Source organism: Pinus tabuliformis, chromosome X (assembly GCF_031772625.1).
Source record: "Pinus tabuliformis cultivar Carrire ecotype Pingquan chromosome X, CPIR1, whole genome shotgun sequence".
Classification (NCBI taxonomy): domain Eukaryota; kingdom Viridiplantae; phylum Streptophyta; class Pinopsida; order Pinales; family Pinaceae; genus Pinus; species Pinus tabuliformis.
The window spans coordinates 1,485,313,365-1,485,335,860 of NC_142308.1; the positions used below are offsets into that span (position 1 = coordinate 1,485,313,365).

Consider the following 22,496-nt stretch of genomic DNA (forward strand, 5'->3'; position numbering starts at 1 on the left):
ATTGCATTATATCTTCGTAGGAGCTAAAAGCAACACAATCTCCAAAAATTACAAGCACTTTCAACTATTGAAAAATGTAACTAGGTTCAATCTTCATAATGACATGTAATTGTGATTTTATGTAAGAGATGCAAAGAAGAAAAATAAATTATTGTAATGCTTGCATCATGGGTTTCATGAGCAAGAGATTTATTTTTAGTTTAGGCTCCCATTGAAAGCCTTCAGGAATTTTGTCATCTCGTCATAAAATATAAAGAGTCATTGTCATGTAATGAAGACATGTTACACATTGTAAAGAGTCACACTTGTTTATGTAAAGACATCCTCCAAGACCTTGTCACTAGGCCTCTTGAAGTCAGCCTATAATGAATGAAGAAACCTAGAAGATGATGTCGACCCTCCTTCCAGTAATCATGTTGGCCTAAAGTGCATGAGGAAACATGTATATATAGCAGTGCTCAACCTCATTTGGAGGCAAGAAATTCGGTGAAGAGAAGCCTACAATCATAAGTGCGAAGAAGAACTAGAGAAGAGAAGCGAAGAACGAAAGAAAGGAGAGCAAAGGAAGGAACACTTCTAGGAAGTCTGATTTGGGCAAGTATACTCTCCCATGTACGAAGACAACAGATCCAGAGGCATCTAGCAAAGGTCGAAGAACTTGCAGTTACATTGAGGTGATCTTGTTTGGGTAAAAGATCTCACTAAAGGAAGCCGAGTAGAAGTGCTATAGGTCTCTCTCTCTTGAAGAGACTAATCAAGGAGCAAAATTGTTCTAGGGTTTCTGAAGTAAGAGACCGAGATTCTCTAGGGAGTCGAAAAGAGCAGTGTGAGAAAGGAGGAGTCCAAGATACTCAAAGGAAGCCGAGAAACGAAGAGGAAGTGCATCAAGGAGGCTAGTGACTTGGTCTTGGGAGGAATCTAGTGTCAAGGGTCTTTGTCATGGTCTTGGTGTTCGTCAATTGAAGATCTATAAGAAGAATTTTGTTTGGGTTTTCCTCTCAAAGAATGAGAGGTTTTGGCCCTGGATGACAAACCTACATACTGTGTCTCTTGTCTCTTGTTTATGATTTGGTAATTGTCTTGATGAAGATAACACAATAATAGCCTTAACAAGAGAAGTTCATAATCAAAGAACTAAAAGTCTATCACAAGAAATTATCAAGAAAGAGAAATCTCCCAACTACTGATGCCCTAGATTTCTCAACATGGTATCAGAGCTAAGGTGCTAAAGTCAAGGAGGGGCATCTAAGCAAAACAAAGAATACCAAGCAAGAGATCAAGATCTTCATCATACCAAAACCCTAGATCGAAGAAATCTACTTCAACAAATCATCATCAAGGAGGAAGCAGAAAGAAAGTATCAAAACCCTAGAAGCATCTTCGAGATCATCAATTATCCATCATCAAAGAAGTGGAAGCTCTTCAAAGACTAAGGAAGACTAAAGAACATTGTCATAATGTTAAAGAGGGTTCGTAAAAGCAAGTTCTCTCTCATCAATCATTCAAGGAGTAATATTCTACTAACTACATCAACATCAAGATTAAGGAGGAAGCAAGCAAAGAGAACAACACCTACTCAAGTAAGTTTATGACTTCATCTGATACTATCAAAATGCCTTTTTGCAAGGAAAGCAACAAATTGGTTGGGGCTTCAAATTTCCTTGCATGGAAGAAAAGCACAGACCTAAATCTCGTTGAGAATGAAGTCGTGGATCACATCAAGGGGTCAATAACCCAACCTCCCAAAGAAGACACTCAAGCACATTCTAGATTCATGAAAGGGGAAGTAAGGGCCCAGAGAATTCTCATAGAATCCATCAAAGACTCTCTCATCCCATATGTACCAAAATTAGACATTGCAAAAGCAATATATGAGAAATTGGTTGAATTATTTTCTGTAACTTCTGCAGGAGAAGTTATCTCTCTAAGGCAAGAACTATACAAATTAAAGATCTCAAAGGAAGAAGGAATAAACTCATATTTTATGAGGATTTCAAAAATAAGAGATCAACTTCAAGATTTAGGTGAAATAATGTCTAACAAAGAAATGACCGCTGTAGTATTGAATGCACTACTAGAGGAATGGGGCAAATTCACTTCAAGTATTTATGGGAAGAAAGAAGCTACTCCTTTCCAAGATCTATGGTCATTATGCAAGATCGAATAAACCAGATTGAAGGCAAAAACTGATGTAGGATCAAATGAGCAGAATCAAGCATATGCTGCTATGACAAGAAGAAAAGGAAAGTTTGGAAAATTTGGTCCTCAAAAGAAAAAGAAGAACATGGCTAAGGTACAATGCTATGGATGTCAAGAATATGGGCACTATAGAAGAGATTGTCCTAAGCTTAAAAGGGACAATAACAAGAGGAATAAGGAAGAAGCCCATATTACTGAAGAAATGGAAGAACCTGAGACAAAGAAGCCTAAGAAGGAGGAAGTGAAAGATCTCTACTATGACTGAGATAATCTCCTTCACTGAAAGGTACTCTTCTGTTGAAAATTATAGATAGGAAGCATTGTAAATAAGATAGGATGCATCATATTAGAAAATGGCATCATTAAGCATTAAAAGAACCTATGACATTGGCAACATGAAGGATGTCTAGAACAAAAAGCTATGGCAGTCAACTATGTAGGATGTAGCTCTTGGAAACCTCGTTGAAGGTACAAGTGATACTTATGGAAAAAGGAAGAAGTCGTCTAGGACAAGGCTCATCATATATTGGTCAATAAGATAACATCTGCAGGATAGGATATGCAAGGTCCTTCAGATTCTCTGATAGAATCTTCATTGTAAGGTTCACCGATCATGAGGGAAAGCAAGTGTTGAATTCCAAACTTGTGGAATTCAAGGGATAATGGTATGATGATATTATGATGAAGCAGATCAAGGGGATGGAGTTCCTTCATTCAAATGAAGTTGCTGTAGGAAGTCTGGATGATCCAAAGGGAAGATGAGGTATGTATGCTCACATGTGATATTATGGAAGTCATGTCATATGGTTGCGGACAACATGGATCACTGCTCTATCTTAAGAGGCATGATCAAAGAAAGAATCTCCTCCCTCAAAGGGATGCAAGAATGCATGAGTCACATATTTATTAGATGAAATCAACATAATATGTCCTCATATGGAGTATGAGGTGGTTGACTACAACTGAGGAACTCTCAAGCTCCTGGGAATGAAATGTGTGAAGAAAAGAAGGAAGAGATCGTGAAACATGCAACAATGGTAAAGGCAGTCAACATCCAAAAGACCAAGAAGATTTGACTATGATATCTCCCAGAAAGATATGAAGACTTTGATGGAAGTCTGGAAAAAGATGGAGACCCTTGACAATACATATCTTTAGGAGATGTGTCAACATATATGTAGGATGCTGATACCTACAGGAAGATGTCATGATAAGAGACCATCACAAAGGTAAGTTTGATTTAAATGTTCATTTCTTATTTTGAACAAATATCTGGATGGGCTTATGCAAGACTGCAAAAGGAAGAACTGTGGATGTCTACCCAGAGGACCATGTAGAAGGATGTAAGATCCTTCTGAAGAAAATGGCATGAAGAAGGCATCATGACATGAAGCAAGGCTAGATGTAGACTGATGGATCACTTTCTGATGAAAGGAATGATGACATGACTGACTCATGGATGAAAGTGATGAATGGTTTGTGTCCTATGAAGAAGTCCCAAAAGGTGAAGACTCTATGACAAGGGAATTCATGACATCAAAGGAAGGCGTTCTTCTACCAGCTGGTTGTCCCATCATCTCCACCTGAGGAGCTGCTGCAGGTCCCTATTTAAGAGGGAGCCTGGAAAGAAGTTTCTTACTTGGAAGAAACTTGGAAATTCCTAAGCCAAGAGGGAGCTTAGGTACATTCCTTCTGTTGGAATGAGTACATTTCGTTATTGGAATAGTTATGTCCTCCCTAATTGAGAGGGAGAGATAGACACATCATTATGGTCTTCACTTGGGAAGACAAAATGAGAGGATTGGGTAATCATTTGGCATCCAATACTCTTTGAGGATGAGATAGGGCATCCAAGATAAGAGTAGTCGTGGAGGACCAATATTCTTTGAGGATTGGGGAGTCCAAGATAAGAATAGTCCTCATGGAACACACCCTGAGAACCCGAGTGGGGTATGTTCCGAGAGAGACAATGATGAGAGTGTCTATAAATCATTGGTCTCGCCAGCATTGAGCTCAGATCTTGTGGAGAGATAGAGCTGTTAGTCAAGGCCTTGCTATGTAACAATGCTGGTTGATATGATGCTAAACAAATGGGTTACCAATCCGATTCTTCTTATGAGAAATTCTTTAGATTGAGAATGACCAAGCACCATTATGAATACCTCCCTAGTTAAGAGGGAGTGCTGAAAAATGTAACTAGGTTCGATCTTCATAATGACATGTAATTGTGATTTTATGTAAAGAAGAAAAATAAATTATTGTAATGCTTGCATCATGGGTTTCATGAGCAAGAGATTTATTTTTAGTTAAGGCTCCCATTGAGAGCCTTTAGGAATTTTGTCATCTCGTCATAAAATATAAAGAGTCATTGTCATGTAATGAAGACATGTTACACATTGTAAAGAGTCACACTTGTCTATGTAAAGACATATGCCAAGACCTTGTCACTAGCCCTCTTCAAGTTGGTCTACAACGAATGAAGAAACCTACAAGATGATGTCGACCCTACTTCAAGTAATCATGTCGCCCTAAAGGGCATGAGGAAACATGTATATATAGCAGTGCTCGACCTCATTTGGAGGCAAGCAATTCGGTGAAGAGAAGCCTACATTCATAGGTGCGAAGAAGAACTAGAGAAGAGAAGCGAAGAACGAAAGAAAGGAGAGGGAAGGAAGAAACACTTCTGGGAAGAATGATTTGGGCTAGTATACTCTCCCACGTATGAAGGCAACAAATCCAAATGCATCTAGCAAAGTTTGAAGAAATTGCAGTTACATTGAGGTGATCTTGTTTGGCTAAAAGATCTCACTAAAGGAAGCTGAGTAGAAGTGCTATAGGTCTCTCTCTCTTGAAGAGACTAATCAAGGAGTGAAATTGTTCTAGGGTTTATGAAGTAAGAGACCGAGATTCTCTAGGGAGCCAACAAGAGTAGTGTGAGAAAGGAAGTCGAGAAGCGAAGAGGAAGTGCATCAAGGAGGCTAGTGACTTGGTCTTGGAAGGACTCTAGTGTCAAGGGTCTTTGTCATGGTCTTGGTATTTGTCAATTGAAGATCTATAAGAAGAATTTCGTTTGGGTTTTCCTCTCAAAGAGTGAGAGGTTTTGGCCCTGGCTGACAAGCCTAGATACTGTGTCTCTTGTCTCTTGTTTATGATTTGGTAATTGTCTTGTTGAAAAGAACACTATAATAACCTTAACAAGAGAAGATCCTAATCAAAGAAGTAAAACTCTATCACAAGCAATTATCAAGAAAGAGAAATCTCTTAACTACTGCTGCCCTAGATTTCTCAACATCAACAACCACTATAAATGAAGGAGCCTCAAATGTATAGAGTAGGCTCAATAACCTACATAGTAAAATGACAATATCTCTACCTAAACCATAGATCTATAATAGGAAATCATAAAATATCATTATCCTCCAACTAGCTTGAGAGGAAAAGCCAAACAACTAATAAATAAGTGGACTATTGTTACATGTCCAACCTCGAACCAATGAGAGCTCAAGGAAAGAGGATGCCTCAATTTGGGTGTAAGACTGTGCCAAGAATCTCCATGAAATGAATAAAAAACTCCAAGAGAGAAGCACTCCATAGGATAGCTGGTATTTCTACAAAAAATATAAACAATGGCTAGGTTTTGAGTCTCCTAGCTTCCAAACACGTGAGACAAATGATAAAATATGATGGCCATCCCTCAATCTACTCCAAGAATCTTCCAAAACCTTGGCAAGAGGGTGGGAGAGTAGCATGCGTTCCATGAAAGGCAATATGCCCCACCTCTCATTTGTAGCAAACTCACAAAAATGTATGCTAGGAGGTGGATCCAAGGGAGAAGGTGTTAACAAGTAATAAAATAATGCCATGACCTATGTGCTTAGTCAATGAAACCTTAACTACCTCCACCAAAAATGTGATAACCTCATTTCATGCATAAAATAATAGTATATGAGATTCTATTGTGTTAAAGTGATTACAAATGATCTAAAGAGTGTTATGGTGGTCACCAACCATCCAAGAAAAGGCTGCATGCTCTGTAGCATCATTAGAGGTGTAGACATTGGCCAAACCAAGAAGCCTGCTATCTAAATTTAGAAGAAACCAAATAAGACGATGGATTGGGTATGTACCCAACCCCACAACACTGTTAGCTAGCTTGGGAGATATTAGGTAGCAACCCCCTCCTCCTCCCCATCTTTTTTCCTTCAGTATGATCAGAATAAAAGAACCTAACTCCCCAAAAAATAACTGAATAGTAGTACGATACTACTAAACATAAAACCCAGAGTTTTGACTTCTTGCAAATAGAGAATGCCTTCCCTATCCAACAAGGTCAACAACTAGGATATTGTGTGCTTTCTGTCGTGTTCATTGAGGTCTTGGAGGTTCCAAGGGCTCGATTTTATTAGTAACCTACATTTGGCACTTCTTCTACATTTTCGTCAAGGCCACTTAGAGCACCATTGCATATCATAGGCTTACTTGCAAAGAAGTGCGCTAGGGTGGTTTTCTTAGGCTATTTGTAAGGACCATCAATATCATGCATGTCTGATTCTCTATGACTACAAAAGTGGTAAGGAGCAGGCGTATTGGTTGCCTCCTCCTAATTGATGGCTCTCCAACTAGTGTTGGATGCAGAAAAGGGCTTAGCGATGGATGACTTCGTGGTTGTGGCCTTCATAGGCTTGTTTTTGGCCACGTTGGCTGCTTCCTGTTATGCATGACTTCCATCCATATGTTGAAACCTGCTTTGGCAGCTTTAGAAACTCGAGTAGTGGGGGTGCCCTAGGGGGGCGGTGTTGTCTTAATGTTCAATTAGGTCATGAGTTGGAAATCTCAGATTTGATGGTCAGGACTCTTGGATCTAAAGCAGTGATTGGGTAAGTTAATGTACCAAATTGGCAAGTGATGGATGTGGCTACCAACCCACATGTCAATGAATTCTTTGAGGTATTTGGACAATTGATCCTCGCACAGATGCAGTGTGGGGCTAAAAAAAATTTGGGCTCTTCATGGATGGCTTCTCCTAGAAGGGCAGCAATGGGCTGGATGGTCAGCCAGGATTGCATGAGAAGGCTAGGGAAGTCGATCCATATTGCACAGGGTAATTAGGGTTCTTGATCCGCTGAAAAGTCAAGAGACCACTAGTTTAGGACTACCAAAGATTCTTGCAGAGCCATGGGCTATGCCTTAGGATTTCTTGGACATATACAAAGTTATTTAACTGGTACAAGAAAAATCCCTTCGTCAAGTTGTTCATGTGGATGCATTACCAGCCATATGGCTGCCAGGCCTCACAGGTCCAACTGATAATTCCCTTGGGGCAGACTCCACCCACAAAGTACCCCAAATAGATCTGCCGGAAACAAATCAAAGAAATCATCATCAGAATCAGAAATTTCAATGTTGGGTTTTGGAAGAGGGTTGTCGTTCCTGTCGGAGAATCTATTATGGCAGCTATTTAAACAATTCTCCTTATCCTTAATAAAAGCTTGTGATCTTATGTTATCTTCTTGTTATTCTTTGTTAGATTCTTTTCATCAAACAATTATCAAGATCATAAATCATGAAGATCATAAACGACAATGGACACAAAATATAGGCTCCAAGCGAGGGCAAAACCCCTCCAAGGGGAAAACCTAGAAATGATCTCTTCTCTTCTTATAGAATCAGATCAAATGAGAAATCCAAGACCCAAAGACCAAAGCTAAGACCTCCGCCAAGCAACAAGTTGGCCCTCCAACAATCCCTTTTTGAAACAAACTTAAGTCAACCAAGTCAACCAATATCAAACTTCAAAATTTCTGGTCAAATCAGAGTTTGGGCCCTCTATTCAGACCTGCAATTCTCGGTCTTCTACAGTAAACCAGAAACCCTAATCTCTCACATGTGAGAGAATTCAAGCATAAAAATCAGATTTTTCTTCTTTTCTTTGACTTTCTCTTGTCTTCTTGTCCTTCGCTCTTCTTGCTTCCCTTTCTTGCTTCAGATCGAACTTGAAGTGTGTATCCAAGATTCCAAATAAGTCAAATTCTCTTCCTTTATATACTCTTCTCATGAGGTTGAATATGCCTCTCCTAGGCCGACTTTTCACTGGCAGGGCCGACTTGGTCTTGTAGGTCATTTTGACTTTCTAGACTAAAAGATAAATTCTTTTTCTTGTTACAAATTGACCAAATGGGTCTTATACATATGACAAAGATTTTCTTGACTTGACAAACCCTAGAAGCATGAAGAACATGCTTGACCTAGTGACAAATCAACTCATGCTAGAAAATAATAATTATTTTTCCTTCTTTTTATAAAAATATACAATGTCATAAGTACAAAGGTAATTATGAAGACCGAAACTAGTTACATTTTGCAACAATTCCCTCATGGCAAATCTTTGAAATGAGATTTGAGGGAGCCTGCGCTGGTGGCAGGTTGAAAAACACCATTGTGCAGAATGAGGGATGGGTCAGGAGAGGCCATTGTGCTTCACCTTATGGTGAAATGGCCATTGGCCTGCCAGGCCAGCTAGGCCAGAATCAATGCTGCCAGGGAAGTATTAATACTTAAACACGCCAGAAAATTACTCTCTTCAGGCCATCAAATCATCATGAATTTAATACAATAATAATATCATATCTCATAATATATAAATAATAATAAATTTAATTAAGTTGGCAGATTATATGACGAGACCTTTTGACTTGTAGGTTGTATTTATACAAGTCACTTTCATTTTAATTCATGATCTCATCGAACACAAGTATTTATTACAATGCATCTCTGTACATTTTTGTCTGCAAGTATATTTTATTCACAGGCCCATAACAGATTTAAACTCCATTGAGATATGTTTGTTTAAATTATGTTCTGAGTGAACATTTTGTACTTCGAGGCTACTCTGAAATGACAGATCAGTGTGTTATGAAAAGTCCAATCTATTGAATGTTTCCAGATTGCTTCTGTAAATTATTCAGGAGCTCAAATCCTTTTGAATACTTAATGCAATTTACTTTCTGACGCTAATAAAATTGTTGGGCATGTCTTTTAAGTTTGTTGTATTCAGGATTCATTTACTTCTTTGTGTTCTATGATGCTACCAGTGTGCAAAATAGGGCCATCGGTTAGAAACTTTTGTGGGTTAGTTATGTTGTTAATTACTATAGAGACAATTGCAGGGAAACTACTTCCAGAAAGGGATATGGGAAATGGAGAAAAATTTAATGATCAGGATGTGAGAGTTGTGGACAATAGTCAAGCAATCTTGTTCGTGGGACCTCAAAATGGTGATAATGGCTCCACTTATGCAGAACTCAATGAACAATCTTATACTGGGATGCCAATGGAAGAAAGCTCTCGTAAAGATAGGTTTCCACACAATGCAAGTGGGAGGAGCGAAAGGGATGAAGGAGCTGGTCCATTGAAATCTTCTCTTTCTTCAAATAGACATGACAAGCACTTCTCGTACACATCAGTGGTAAGTTATGTCACTTTCATCTCTCTTTATTTAAAACATGATTGAGATTACAATGAGTTACTTATGCTTATCATTGTTGACGTTACATTCGTCTTTCCGCTTATCATTATTGATGTTACACTATCTCACTGCTAATCTATCTTACTAACAAATAGTTGTCAATTGTAGTGTCCGACAGGTCGTATATCCTTCAAGCTTTATGACTGGAATCCTGCAGAGTTTCCTCGACGGCTTCGTCAACAAGTATATTAAGATGTCTAACAGTAATTTCGGTTTTAGTGGCAGTACTTGCATTTAAATTTGTGTGTTTGATGCCTTCCTTTTTTGTTGTGGTGTAAAGTTGTGTCTTTAGTACCTAAGGTTAGAGTCTAGAGATCTTTGCATCAGTGTAATTAATGTCCAATTGGAATTGAACAGATTCTACAATGGTTGGCTGACATGCCCATTGAGTTGGAGGGCTATATCCGGCCAGGGTGTACTATTTTGACTGCTTTTATTTCATTACCGCAGTTCATGTGGGAGAAGGTAAATTGTTGTGTAACTAAGGTGTCATAATCAACTATGCAGGTTTATTCTGTAGAGTATGTTTCTTGATACTTTAATTTGTTGTATTGAAACTTAATATGATTATGCATAGTTGAGTCATCAACTGTAACATGACAATGATAAAGGCTACTTAATGGGTTGACTATGTAATTTCTGTAGATCATGATGATACTCATAAAATCATTATGAGCCTATTTTTCCAATTACCATCTTCAATTTGAGATGTATACATGTATTTCATGTCAAAATAACTCAGGTAGCGTTTGCCACATCCTAATGTTTATTGAATTGAATTAGCTATATAGCCGTGGAGAGTTGTCGTTTTTTTTCTTCATCTGGAATGGTTGTAGTGACTACAAGTTTTCTTGTCACGATCTTGTTGGCTTTAATACACTCATAGAACGAAGTTACTTTAATTTTCATTTCCTTGGGGCAAAAAGAGGAAAACTCCAAATTAGTATGTGGATGGCCAGAAGTGTAAAGACTCTTTAATGGAATCCATAGTAGTGTGTCTCATGGTTGTTGAACACAGGCTCACCCAAAGCTATGAGTTCATAGTAATGACAGTGAAACAAAGTGAATAGAAAACAATCATGTCCACACATAAATAAATAAATAGAAAAGAATAGCGACAATTTTCGGGAGAACATTGAGAATGGCTTTAAATTATTCTACATGATAGTCTATTCATATACCTATGATAATTGGAGATGGGGGTATGTAACATAGAGACAATGGTCTTTGCACTTGTGATGACAGATTCAATTTGATAAGGGAATGTGTAATATCCTAGGGTAATTTTTGCCCTAGGGTTTCTCTATTTGCTAGGGTTACAATAAATCCACAAGATTATACTACAGTGGAATTCATTTATTCAACTGTAGGCAGTATTGAAATAGCACATCTCCACAGTAATAAATATCTCCAGCGGTGATATGATTCCTTCAACAACACAACAATAGATTCCTTCAACCATTAAAACATAGTCCTGATTTCAAGATCAGTGTTGAGTTATTCAACCACTTCTACTGTGACTATACTAATATCACAATTTGATAATCCAGCAATTAATTGTAGCAATGCTAATATTATCTAATAAACTGTTGTTAGACTGATTGCAACTCACTATCTACCAGTGTTGCGGGGGAGCGCCCCCCCCCCCCCCCTCGCTCCCGCTCCCGATCCGCGCTCCGGGCGGGAGCGGGTCGGGAGCGCGCTCCCGAAATCGCTCCCGATTTCGGGAGCGCGCTCCTTAAAAAAAAATTCGCTCCCTGCCTTTTCGGGAGCGTTTTGCCTTTTTTGCATTTTTTTTTTTGTAGTAATGTTCGAAATGCAATTTTTTTTGAAAGAAACAAATAGTTTTTGAGTGGGGCAACTTAATGATCAAGTCTAGGCCCTAGTATTGATATGCTATTCATGGTAATGTTAAATTCTTAAAGTAAAAGTGACATTTTCTTTAATTTTCATTTTCATCCTTTTACTTAAATTTTTAACATTACCATGAAATGACTCAGGATGTTTGAGAATGGTTTCGTCCTCATTGGATTTCATATGGAGAAAGTAGAATTTTAGATTTCATTCAAAATCCAGCAGACTTATCAGTTTTTCAGGATTTCAGGATTGGGGGATTGCAATGTTTCCATTGAATTTTGTCATGTATTAGGGTATGGAACTCATATTTAATCAAGAGTACCAATCCCTCTATGTACCTTGATGTTAGTGACATTGGTTGTCGAACTCCTCTATCATGACCCTTCTAAAAATGTACGCATCACTCAAACAAAATCTTGACTTGACATGCTATGCTTTTTCTATCTTATGTTAATGCTTAGAGGGTGATATTAATGACAAAGATCCCTATACAGATACAAAGGTAATGACAAAGATACCTATGGATATTAATGCTTGGAGGGTGATATTAATGACAAAGATCCTGATTTTGCAACAAGACTAAAAAATTAGACATTTCTCGTGGTGGCAAGAGGCCCAAGCATAAGAAATAGATAATAGATTTACTTCTCTTCTCTAGTTTCTAGTAGCTTTTATAACTATTGACTCTTTCATATTTATTATGATATTTTTTTAAACAATATATGACAATTTAAGTTTGAAGTTGGCAATTATAACTCATTAGTAATGAATTATGAATATGATGCTTCATGAAAGTTGAAAGTTGTTTCATTTCGTTTCATTTTATAACATTTCATTTCATGTTAGATATTATTTGTTGTAATGGTTACACTTAGCTTACAAGTACAACTTTGGTGATCAATGATGATAAATGTTATATATTGAATTTTGAAAGCTTGAAACTTTAAGATTGATGAATCATGAGACTCAATATGTTGTATGTTACTATGTTACTAACTTGCGGACGTGGTTGATGAAGATTATAACTTCTAGATGATTGTTGTTATATGGTTCAATCTATGCTTTTTTATGTTTTTTTATATCTAATTCATCATTCTACATGTTTTTGTTGACATATATGTATCAAAAATTAAAAAATATAAAAAATATATATATTTTTAAAAAATCGCTCCGGGATTCGCTCCCAAACCGGGAGCTTCTGAAAATGGTCGCTCCCGCTCCCGCTTCCGCTCCCGCTCCCCGCTTCCGCTCCCGCTCCCAAGTAACACTGCTATCTACTATCTCTTGGCTAGCTGTGACAGAATGTGCTGTTACAGTGATCTGACTTCCCACTGTCTAATACTGGACGCCTAGATGTGTTAGTCTCAGCTGCATCCGACTTCACTGTTACAGGGGGTCCGAACTCCCTGTTTCCCTCAATGATTCAGAATACGTTGCTGCAACTGAATTTGCTGCCAAAAATTGGGACCTGAGGCCCTGTGGCTGCTGCCCTATGCTTTGCAGTAATTAACTCTCCACAGACCAAAATCAGAATTAATGCCAAATGAATCGCTGTCTTCAAATCTGTCCTCATAAAGGTACAGACAAAACTCCCTTGTCTGGCCAAAAGCGGTGCCGAAACCGTCCTCAATAAACTGCCTTCAATTGAGCTGCAGACCCAATGCTACAGTGAGCCAATATTCTGCAAGCTGTCCTTAAACAAACCACAGACTGAGTCTTCCAACTGAACAGAGAACTACCATGTGTGAAAAACAGACCAGAACTGCTCCAATAATTATACTGTGCTAGAAGAAGAAGAGAGAGTGTCTAGGTAGGGTGGGATCAACTCCACCGAATCTACACAAAAGGATTAGATAGGGTGGGACCACCTCCACCAAAGCTAATCAAAAGAGAAGGGGTCTTAAAACCCTCAGAGCCTCAGGTGCAAGAAAATCATAGATATTCCAATCCAAATCGATGATCCAAAATGATTCCAATTTCCCTTTATTTATAGATTTTCTCACGGGCTTCACTCTCATGTGTTGGGTTGCCTGTGCAAACCCCCAATTTGGGCTATTTACCTCAACCGACCCAAAATTTACCCAATGTTGCCCCAAACATTGGATAATTGGGTTTTCCCCCCTTTATCAAGACTATAGCCTACAGGGTTGGATAGGCTATTCCGTCCTCCCATGGGAAATTAATCATTTGGGGACATTACAGAATGCCTCTTATACATATCAAGGTTTTATTCATATGAGGGTTGGGGAAGCAATTGTTCACCCAATTAATTAGGGCTTCCTAGTGAAGCCTCCTTGAGGATTGTTATCCACCAAAATGGGTAACCCTATAGAAGAAAACTTTTTCTCCTATCTTGGACAGCAAGCCAGCCAACAACCCTATACACTTGCTCATTGATGATAATATGCTAGTCTCCTCTGCCATCTGCATCAATCATACACCATTCACAATCCGACACTCCTCTTGGATGAAGGTGGGCTATCACTCAACAAGTACTTTGATTATTTTGCAATCGAGTGCTTTTACCTAATGTTTTGGGTATTTAGTATGGACAAAGGGGTGATTTGGATGATTGACCGATCTTAACTATAAACTTGTTCTCTCACCTTACTAGGGGAGTATTTTTTGCGCTAGTCCAGTGAGACTTCCTCTAAGGCCTTAGGGTTATAGGAGGGGCACTAATTGGAAAACTTGGATTGAAGTAGCGTGTCCATTTTTTCTTTTCAATACTTAACATTTTCCATGTCGCATCATTCCCTTTGATATCATTTCTTCGTGTTTAACTGTCATTTGTTCATTGGGATTTGGCACTCTCTTATCCACATCCTTGAGTCGGGCTGGAAAACATTGCACTAGAGGTTGATGCAGCGAAAAGAATGAAAAGCATAAGATGGCCACAATGAATGAAAAAAGTCAAAAGATGTCATTACGGAACAAACTATATTGAATGAAGAAATCTAAGGATGAGGATGTGGCATCCTTCCTCATGAGAGTCTCTCAGCTAAGAGACCATTCACAAGGACTTGTGGAAGCCATCACTGATTCTGAGGTGATCGTATGTCATCTGAATGCATTGTTACCAGAATGGAGCAACTTTGCAACAAGTGTCTACTCCAAGAAGGATTCAATTCCCTTTGATGAGTTGTGGGAACAATGCATATTGGAAGAATCAAGGATGAAGGTCAAGGATGTCATTGGATCAAATGAGCAGACTCAAGCCTTTCTAGCCCGAGTCAAGAAGATGAAGAAAGATATGTCCAAGGTGCAATGTTTTGGATGCAATGAATTTGGACACTTTAAGAGGGATTGCCCAAACAAGCAGAACAACAAAAGAAAGGATAGAAGTGAAGCTCATGTAGCCGAAGCTGTGGAAGAACCATAGAAGAAGGCAAAGAAACAAGAAGTGAAGGATCTTTACTACTAAAGAAGGTTCACTAACTTCTAGGTTCTCTATGAATGTTTTCTTTTAGTTGATATGTTATGCATATGCATCATAGGATAGAAGCATATGATAGTAACATGTTTATGATTATGTTGCTTAGTAGAGATCATCTAGGATAGAATGTTGGACCATTTTGCATAGTGTTCATCCAAATATTATCTAACTTTATGTTAGAGGTTATCATCTAGCTGAAATGGATCACCAAGAGCCAAGAAGGATCATCATTTGGATATCCTTGGGAAAGACATCATGACAAAAATAATATGTATTTTATGTAATGTGGAAACATATTGGTAAAAAGGGATGAAAGGTTGCAATGGGCCAGGATGCAAACTTTTTGTGAGATATATGGATGTCTAGATGATTGGATGAAAGCATAGGAATGTATGTTGAAAAGTAGACTTTAGATAAGATTCATATATGCAAGAATCTTATGAAATGAAGTTGGTTATAAAGATATGCTTAGGTACTACTGATGATGAAAAAGAACAGAATGTGACTTACTTAAAAATGTATAGAAGATTGGGATTTTCTCTAGAATATGTATTTGATATTGATTGACATCTATTATAATCTCCGGAAGAAAAGTTGTAACTTGATAATCAAGTTCGATCCTTGGGCACTCTGATGCAAGAAATAAAGTTCAAGTGGAGATGGTCTATGAGGATGTTGATGGTACGAGAAGGTCACCATGGTAAGTTAAGTCTATTTCATTTATGTTTTGGTTATCTAGCTAACATATTATTTTTTGGCTACTGGGAAAAGAATGTTGCAGGAATACATGATGAAAGTTGGGGCAAGTTCAATTATATGGACAAAGAATGTTGAGAATGTTTGGTTCTTGGCAACTGTAAAGTCAAGATGAAGTCCATCTTGGGATTGAAAGGGTAGCTGTACGAGAAGATAACCCGAAGGTTAAGGAAGATCACTTTCATGATCAGATTGAAGATCGGGAAGGGAAAATACAATACCTTCATGATTGAAGAAGAAAGTGATGAGTAAGAGAGATGACCTGGATCCTGTCACAAGAACGAAGAGTGGAGATGGTTCCATGATACCTCGAAAAGAAGTAGGCTCGATGCAAAGAAAAGAGGGAACAATGTAGCTATAGAGAACTAGTATCTGATACTAGTAGTCCATCTGATGAAGACAATCAGTGAGGCTTGTGATGCTGGCTTCCATTATTGGAAGGAAGGAATCTCCTCTGGTTTGAGAGGGAGCAAAAGGAGTCTTCATGAATAAGGAGCAAGGTTTTATTCTCAAGATTAAGGGAGAATAGGGATGTACTCTTTGGTTGAGAGGGAGTGATGATGAACATCACATGTGCATCCTCCTCTTTGGGTGATGAAGAGAGAACTACGGAGGATTGGATAAGCATCTATGGTTTCCTTGAGGATATAACATCCAAGAAAGGAAAGGGACCGACACTCATTGAGGATTGGACAGGAATCCAAGAGAAGAGTGGTTGAAGAGGACTAATATTCTTTGAGGACTCAGGCATGGAGATCCAAGTTAAGAATAGTCATAAAAGGATATACCTTGTGGACATCCGGATGGGGTATGTACCTTAGAGAGGTAGTGTGGTATCACACATAAAGCCTCCCAACATAATTCTCTTGAATAAAAGAAGAGCTTGTCTAGTTAGGCCTCAGGGACAATGCTGGTTATAATATGTGAAAATTTTTGAATAGAAATCCAATTGCAGTGACTGATATTATTTCTTCTACTTATTAAATCATAAATAAGTTATTCACAGTGTTTCTACAATAAATATCGAAATAAATTCTATTGCAGCCCTCACAATTAAAATACCGCGGAAAGTAAATGCAAGGAAAAATACTAGCACAAGTACAATCATAGTGACAATTATTTTTGGACAATTGTCCCTGGAAAAATCCAATGTCGGAAAACAAGTGCAACAGATGAGGGTTTCTTTATTGATCTTCAAAAAAATCTCATGTACAATATATAACCAACATAATAGAAGAGGAATTTTTGTGAGAAATTTTATAGACAATTTTCTCACACTTCACAGCGAAATTCTGACTCTAGAAAGGACCTGCTGCCCTCATTGCGTCTTACTGCGTCACCTTCTGCATAGTGACTACGCAGTCCTAACGTCATTGCCTCTGCGTTGCCCCTCCTCTGCTCTGCTTCTTCTCTCTACTTCTTGCACTCCCCACTATTGCTGATGCCCTCTGTCTCCAACCTGCAACTGTCCCTCTGATTCGATTTTCTCTTGCCGAACTTCAGCCAGTGAAAAAATAGATCTGCTTGGGCAACTGAGTCTCTGCCTGGTTTGTTTTCCAAATGCCCATCAAAATCCTTCTTATAATCTTCTAGTTGAGTAATCAATGACCCAGATTAGATTCTAATCAATGGCTTAGATCATATTGACTTGATCTTTGGCTTCTTTTAGAAGATTCACACCTAGTTTCATTAATACCCTTTAATTATTTTGATTTCCTAACTTTAGACTTAGGCACCCATTAAAAATAATTAATTATTTTAATTGAACTACCTCTGGGTGGAATTTCCCAAAACGATTTATGGGTATTCTGGAATACATGTGCCCTATCCTCCCTGCAAATTTTGAGGCTTAGAGCACATCCGATGGTACCAGGAATCAACACTCCCTCTTAGCAAGGAATGTGCTCTAGTAACACAACCTGTTGAAGCATCACTCTAACTCTGTTACATCTCCCTATGCGCTGTTGATGTCTGACATCACTGCCCACCAACTACTATGCAAATGTTGCATCTGTACTGCTGCTGAACCTACATACTACTGCCAACTGCTTCTGTACTGTAACTCCCTTTCATATGTTGCTACTGCATTTGAAAAACCATTTGTTTCTGCTATTGAAATGGGTTCTCTGCTCCCTAAATTGGATGAACTTCGCTCTTCCTAGAGCTTTTGTGCGTACGTCTACTACCTGATTTCCTGTGGGGACATATTGCAGCTGTACTGCCCCATGCTGAACACAGTCTCTGATAAAGTGACATCTGATATCAATGTGTTTCGACCGATCATGAAATACTGGATTCTCAGAGAGTTTGATACAACTCTGATTATCACAGTAAACACTGGTCACTTCCATCCTCTCTTTGAACAGACTCACAAGCAGTTTTCTAAGCCATATGGCTTTGCACGTAGCTGTGCTAGCCGCCATATATTCTGCTTCTGCTGCTTTACGCTGACTTCTGCTTCCTGCTGCACCAAGAGACCATTCCTGATCCAACGCTGAAGCAATACCCAGAGGTACTTTTCCGGTCTACTGAATTACTTGCCCAATCTACATCTGTGAATCTGCTCAATTTGACATCATCTCCCTGGGTGTATTTCAACCCATATTCGATTGTTCCACTTACATATCTAAGAATGTGCCTCGCTGCTACGCAATGTACCCTTTTCGGTTCCACCATGAACTGGCTAAGGCTGTTGATAGCGAAACAAATGTCTGGCCTGGTGTTGACCAGATACATGAGCGACCCAATGAGCTGTCTATACAAGGTGGGATCTGCTGATTTCTGGTAACATTAGATGTACTCTAAGTCTCAAATTTTGCAGGGGGGATTAGACACATGCATTCTCCAATACCCAGAAATCGTTTTGAGAAATTCCACCCGGAGACAGTTTTATTAAAATAATTAATTATTTTTAATGGAACCCTAAGTCTAAACTTAGGAAATTAAAATAATTGAAGGGTATTAATCTAAACTGTGGGTGAAATTTCTAGAAGAAGGCGAAGATCAAGTCAATATGATCCTAGCCATTGATTAGAATCTAATCTGGGCCGTTGATTGATCAATGAAAGGATTATAAGAGAAGGCTTGATTGGCACTTGGAGAATACACAGAGGAGAGATCAGAAGTTTGATTTTATGAAGAAAAGCAGTTGCTGGAGAGATTTTCGATAGTGATATTTTGCAGAGAGGGGCAGGGATAATATCTGGTGAGGTGTCTTTTCCTGGGCCAGAGAGTACAAGGCAGAGAGGACAGAACAATGTCCAGAGAGAGGTTGATGCTGGCCCATGCAGAGCTGACGCAGTGGCAGCGCATAGTCTAGTGGGAGATCAAATTTCCTGCGTAGGAAATCGAGTTTCAAAAGCTGGGAGTCGGGGTGTGAGACCAGGAGTCTGGAAATCGAAGTTTCTGGGTAGCTGAGGATCAGAAGGAAGAGCAGTGCAGTCCCCAGTAGAGGTGACACAGAGATTGCGTAGGGTTGACGCAGTTCTGCATAGAGGCTGACACAGAAGGGATGCAGAGCCTCTTTCCAACGATTTCAGGGTCAGATTCTTCCAGTGATAAGGCGAGAGCATCTCACTACTTGTTTTGTCCAATTTTTCTTTGTATTGGATAGCTAGTTAGGCATCCAACGAATTGTACTTAGAAATTACTACTGCTTAATAATAAAACCCTCAGCTGCTGCACCGGTTTTCCTGCATTGGGTTTTTCCGAGGACATTTGTCCAAAAATAATTGTCTAGATGTGTGTATGATTATTTCTCTCCTGTGCTGTATTTAGTTTCCGCAGTTTTATTGTCGTGTAGGCTGTAGTGTATGTATTTAGGTGTTTGCCATAGAAAACTGCAAATAACTTGTTCAATTAATTTAACAAGTAGGTGAAATATAATTATTTTACTACAGTAGCAATTCGAAACCCCAGGAGCCAGCGCAGTTCGAAGGCCTGAAGGGCGAAGGTTGAGGAGAAATCGATTTCTCTGAGTGAGTCGACAAAGAAATTCAATTTCCAGTTCGAAACTTCTAGATGCAGAACTAGGGGCGTATTTCCTTGCAGAGAAGATCTTCAGCTGGGATGTTGATATTTTGCAGCAGTTGCCGGGAAAATAATGTCAGTGGGAGAGAGGGAGACACACTGAGGGAATTTCTTCCTCAGAGAATTCTTAGCCAAGGAATTCAAATTCTCACCAGCTGAGCAACAACAAGGGGCAACAAATCTACTGACTCCAATAGGGAGTGCGTAGGCTAGCCCAAAGGCAACGCAGAGGAGAGAGGAGGCTATTCGACTTTTTCAATTGGCAGAGAAGGCAGCTAGTGGACTGAGAGATCAAGATAGGTTGGATGGGGCATCCGACTATGTGATCTGGAAGGCAAGGATGTCATGCCTTCTGGATGAGCATTTTCTCAAGGTCTATGTGACATCCCTTCTGGATGAGCATTTTCTCAAGGTCTATGTCGACAGCGTGGTAGTTGAGCCCATAGATCCAGATCAGCTCAAGAAGTACAAGGGTGAAATGGAAAAGACAGAAAGAATGATCCTCGACAGAGTGAAGGATCATATAGTTTGCCACATAACTGGCAAAAAGACTGCCAAGGAGATGGGGATGCATTGTTGATGCTCTATCAAGGATCTTTTGAGTAGCGGATGATGTACTTGGAGCAAAAGATGAGATCTACACAGATGCAGAAGGGGGAACACATTGATACGTTCCTCACGAAGCTTCAGGAGACCCGAGATGAATTGGCAGCTGTGGGGTCAACACCTCAGGGTTTTGAGATGGTAAGACTAGCCCTAAATTTAGTATCTGAGGATTGCCAAGTTTTTGTCCAGAGCACCCTGGGCAGGGCGACTTTGCCAAACTAGGATGAGATGTGGGCAGTTCTTAAGCAAGAGGTACTGAGGAGGGACTTGGTCAAGTCTAAACTTGACAGAAGCAACAGCAGTGAGTCGAAGCCCAAGGAGGAGGATGAGAATGCAACCCTCGCATCCAAGGGGTAGTGGGAGCAACGAAAGAAGAAGAAAGGTGTTTCGATGATCAAATGCTTCAGGTGTGGTGAACTCGGTCACTACGTAACATAGTGTCCTCTCAGGAAGAAGGACAAAGATGAGAAGCATGATCTGAAGGTTGCAGCCGTGAAGATCAAGGAGGATGAGTTTGCCATGACAACCGAGATACCTCTAGGAGGGAGGTGCGCTGATTTAGAGCTGTAGTTCGAAAGAGCTACAGATTGGTAGAATCCTTGAGGAGCCCACCTTTTGGATCAATTCCTTGATACGGGAGCCCAAAACAGAAGTAGCAGGAAGTTGGTGCAGAGGAGTGCCGGAGTGACAATTGCATAGGCTAGTAGCGCTAGAGACTGAGAAGCGCAAAGTAGAGTTGGCAATAGTGCAGATGGCACAAAGCAGAGGTCAGCAACAATGCGGAGGATTCAGAGGGTCAGTGCAGAGACTAGCAACAGTCAGACTCTAGCAGCGAGATGCATCATACTAAACACCAGTTCAATAATTTGGGATGCTTTTTTGTTGCTGATGTAGTAGCAACAACAGTTGGAGAAGGTTGTAGTGTAGATGCAGTTGGCAGTGGCAGTGCCAGTGCCAACAGTAACACGAATGAAGAATTAAGAGGGAGTTGCAGTATGAATGCGGTGTTGACAGTGGTAGGGTCAGCAACAGTACAGATGCAACATTTGCGTAGTAGTTGGTGGACAGGATGTCAGACATCAACAACATAGAAGGAGATGTTACAGAATAGAGTGATGCTTCAACAGGTTGCATTGCTAGAGCACATTCCTCGCTAAGAGGGAGTGTTGATTTCTGGTAGCATCGTATGTGCTGTAAGTCTCAAATTTTGTAGGGAGGCTTAGACACGTGCATTCTCCAATACCCAGAAATCGTTTTGGGAAATTCCACTTGGAGACAATTTTATTAAAATAATTAATTATTTTTAATGGGTACTGAAGTCTAAACTTAGGAAATTAAAATAATTAAAGAGTATTAATCTAAACTGTGGGTGAAACTTCTAGACGAAGGTGGAGATCAAGTCAATATGATCCTGGCCATTGATTAGAATCTAATCTGGGTCGTTGATTGATCAATGAGAGGATTATAAGATTAGGCTTGATGGGCACTTGGAGAATACACAGAGGAGAGATCAGAAGTTCGATTTTATGAAGCAAAGCAACTGCCAGAGAGATTTTCGATAGTGATATTTTGCAAAGAGGGGCAGGGATAATATTTGGTGAGGAGTCTTTTCATGGGCCAGAGAGTACAAGGCAGAGGGGACATAATGACATCTAGAGAGAGACTGACACTGGTCCACACAGTGGTAGCACAAAGCCTAGAGGGAGATCAAATTTCGTGCTGAGGAAATCGAGTTTCAGAAGTCGAGAGCTGGAGTGTGAGACTGGGAGGCTGGAAATCGAAATTTCTGGGCAGTAGAGGATCAGAAGGAAGAACAACGCAGTCCCCAGTAGAGGTGACGCATAGACTGCGTAAGGTTGATGCAATTCTGCATAGAGGCTGATGCAGAAGGGACGAAGAGCCTCTCTCCAGCGAGATCAAGGTCAGATTCTTCTAGTGACAGGGTGAGGGCATCTCACTACTTGTTTTGTTTAGTTTTTCTCAGTATCGGATAGCCAGTTGGGCATCCAACGAATTGTACTAAAAAATACTACTACTTAATAATAAAACCCTAAGTTGCTGCATCGGTTTTCCCGCATTGGGTTTTTC

At 39.5% G+C, this 22,496-nt stretch overlaps 1 protein-coding gene across 3 annotated transcripts in view; it reads left to right on the forward strand.

Moving 5' to 3' along the window:
- The window catches only part of SPL7 (squamosa promoter binding protein-like 7), a 330,320-nt gene that overhangs the window by 177,470 nt on the left and 130,354 nt on the right, over nucleotides 1-22,496 (forward strand). For 2 of the 3 annotated variants that reach the window (XM_089447745.1, XM_089447742.1), the window contains exons 4-6: nucleotides 9,366-9,664; nucleotides 9,833-9,907; nucleotides 10,082-10,189. In XM_089447745.1, the coding sequence (XP_089303871.1) occupies nucleotides 9,366-9,664; nucleotides 9,833-9,907; nucleotides 10,082-10,189 (482 nt within the window). The remainder of the gene's footprint in view (nucleotides 1-9,365; nucleotides 9,665-9,832; nucleotides 9,908-10,081; nucleotides 10,190-22,496) is intronic. The other variant, XM_089447743.1, reaches the window with a different exon arrangement.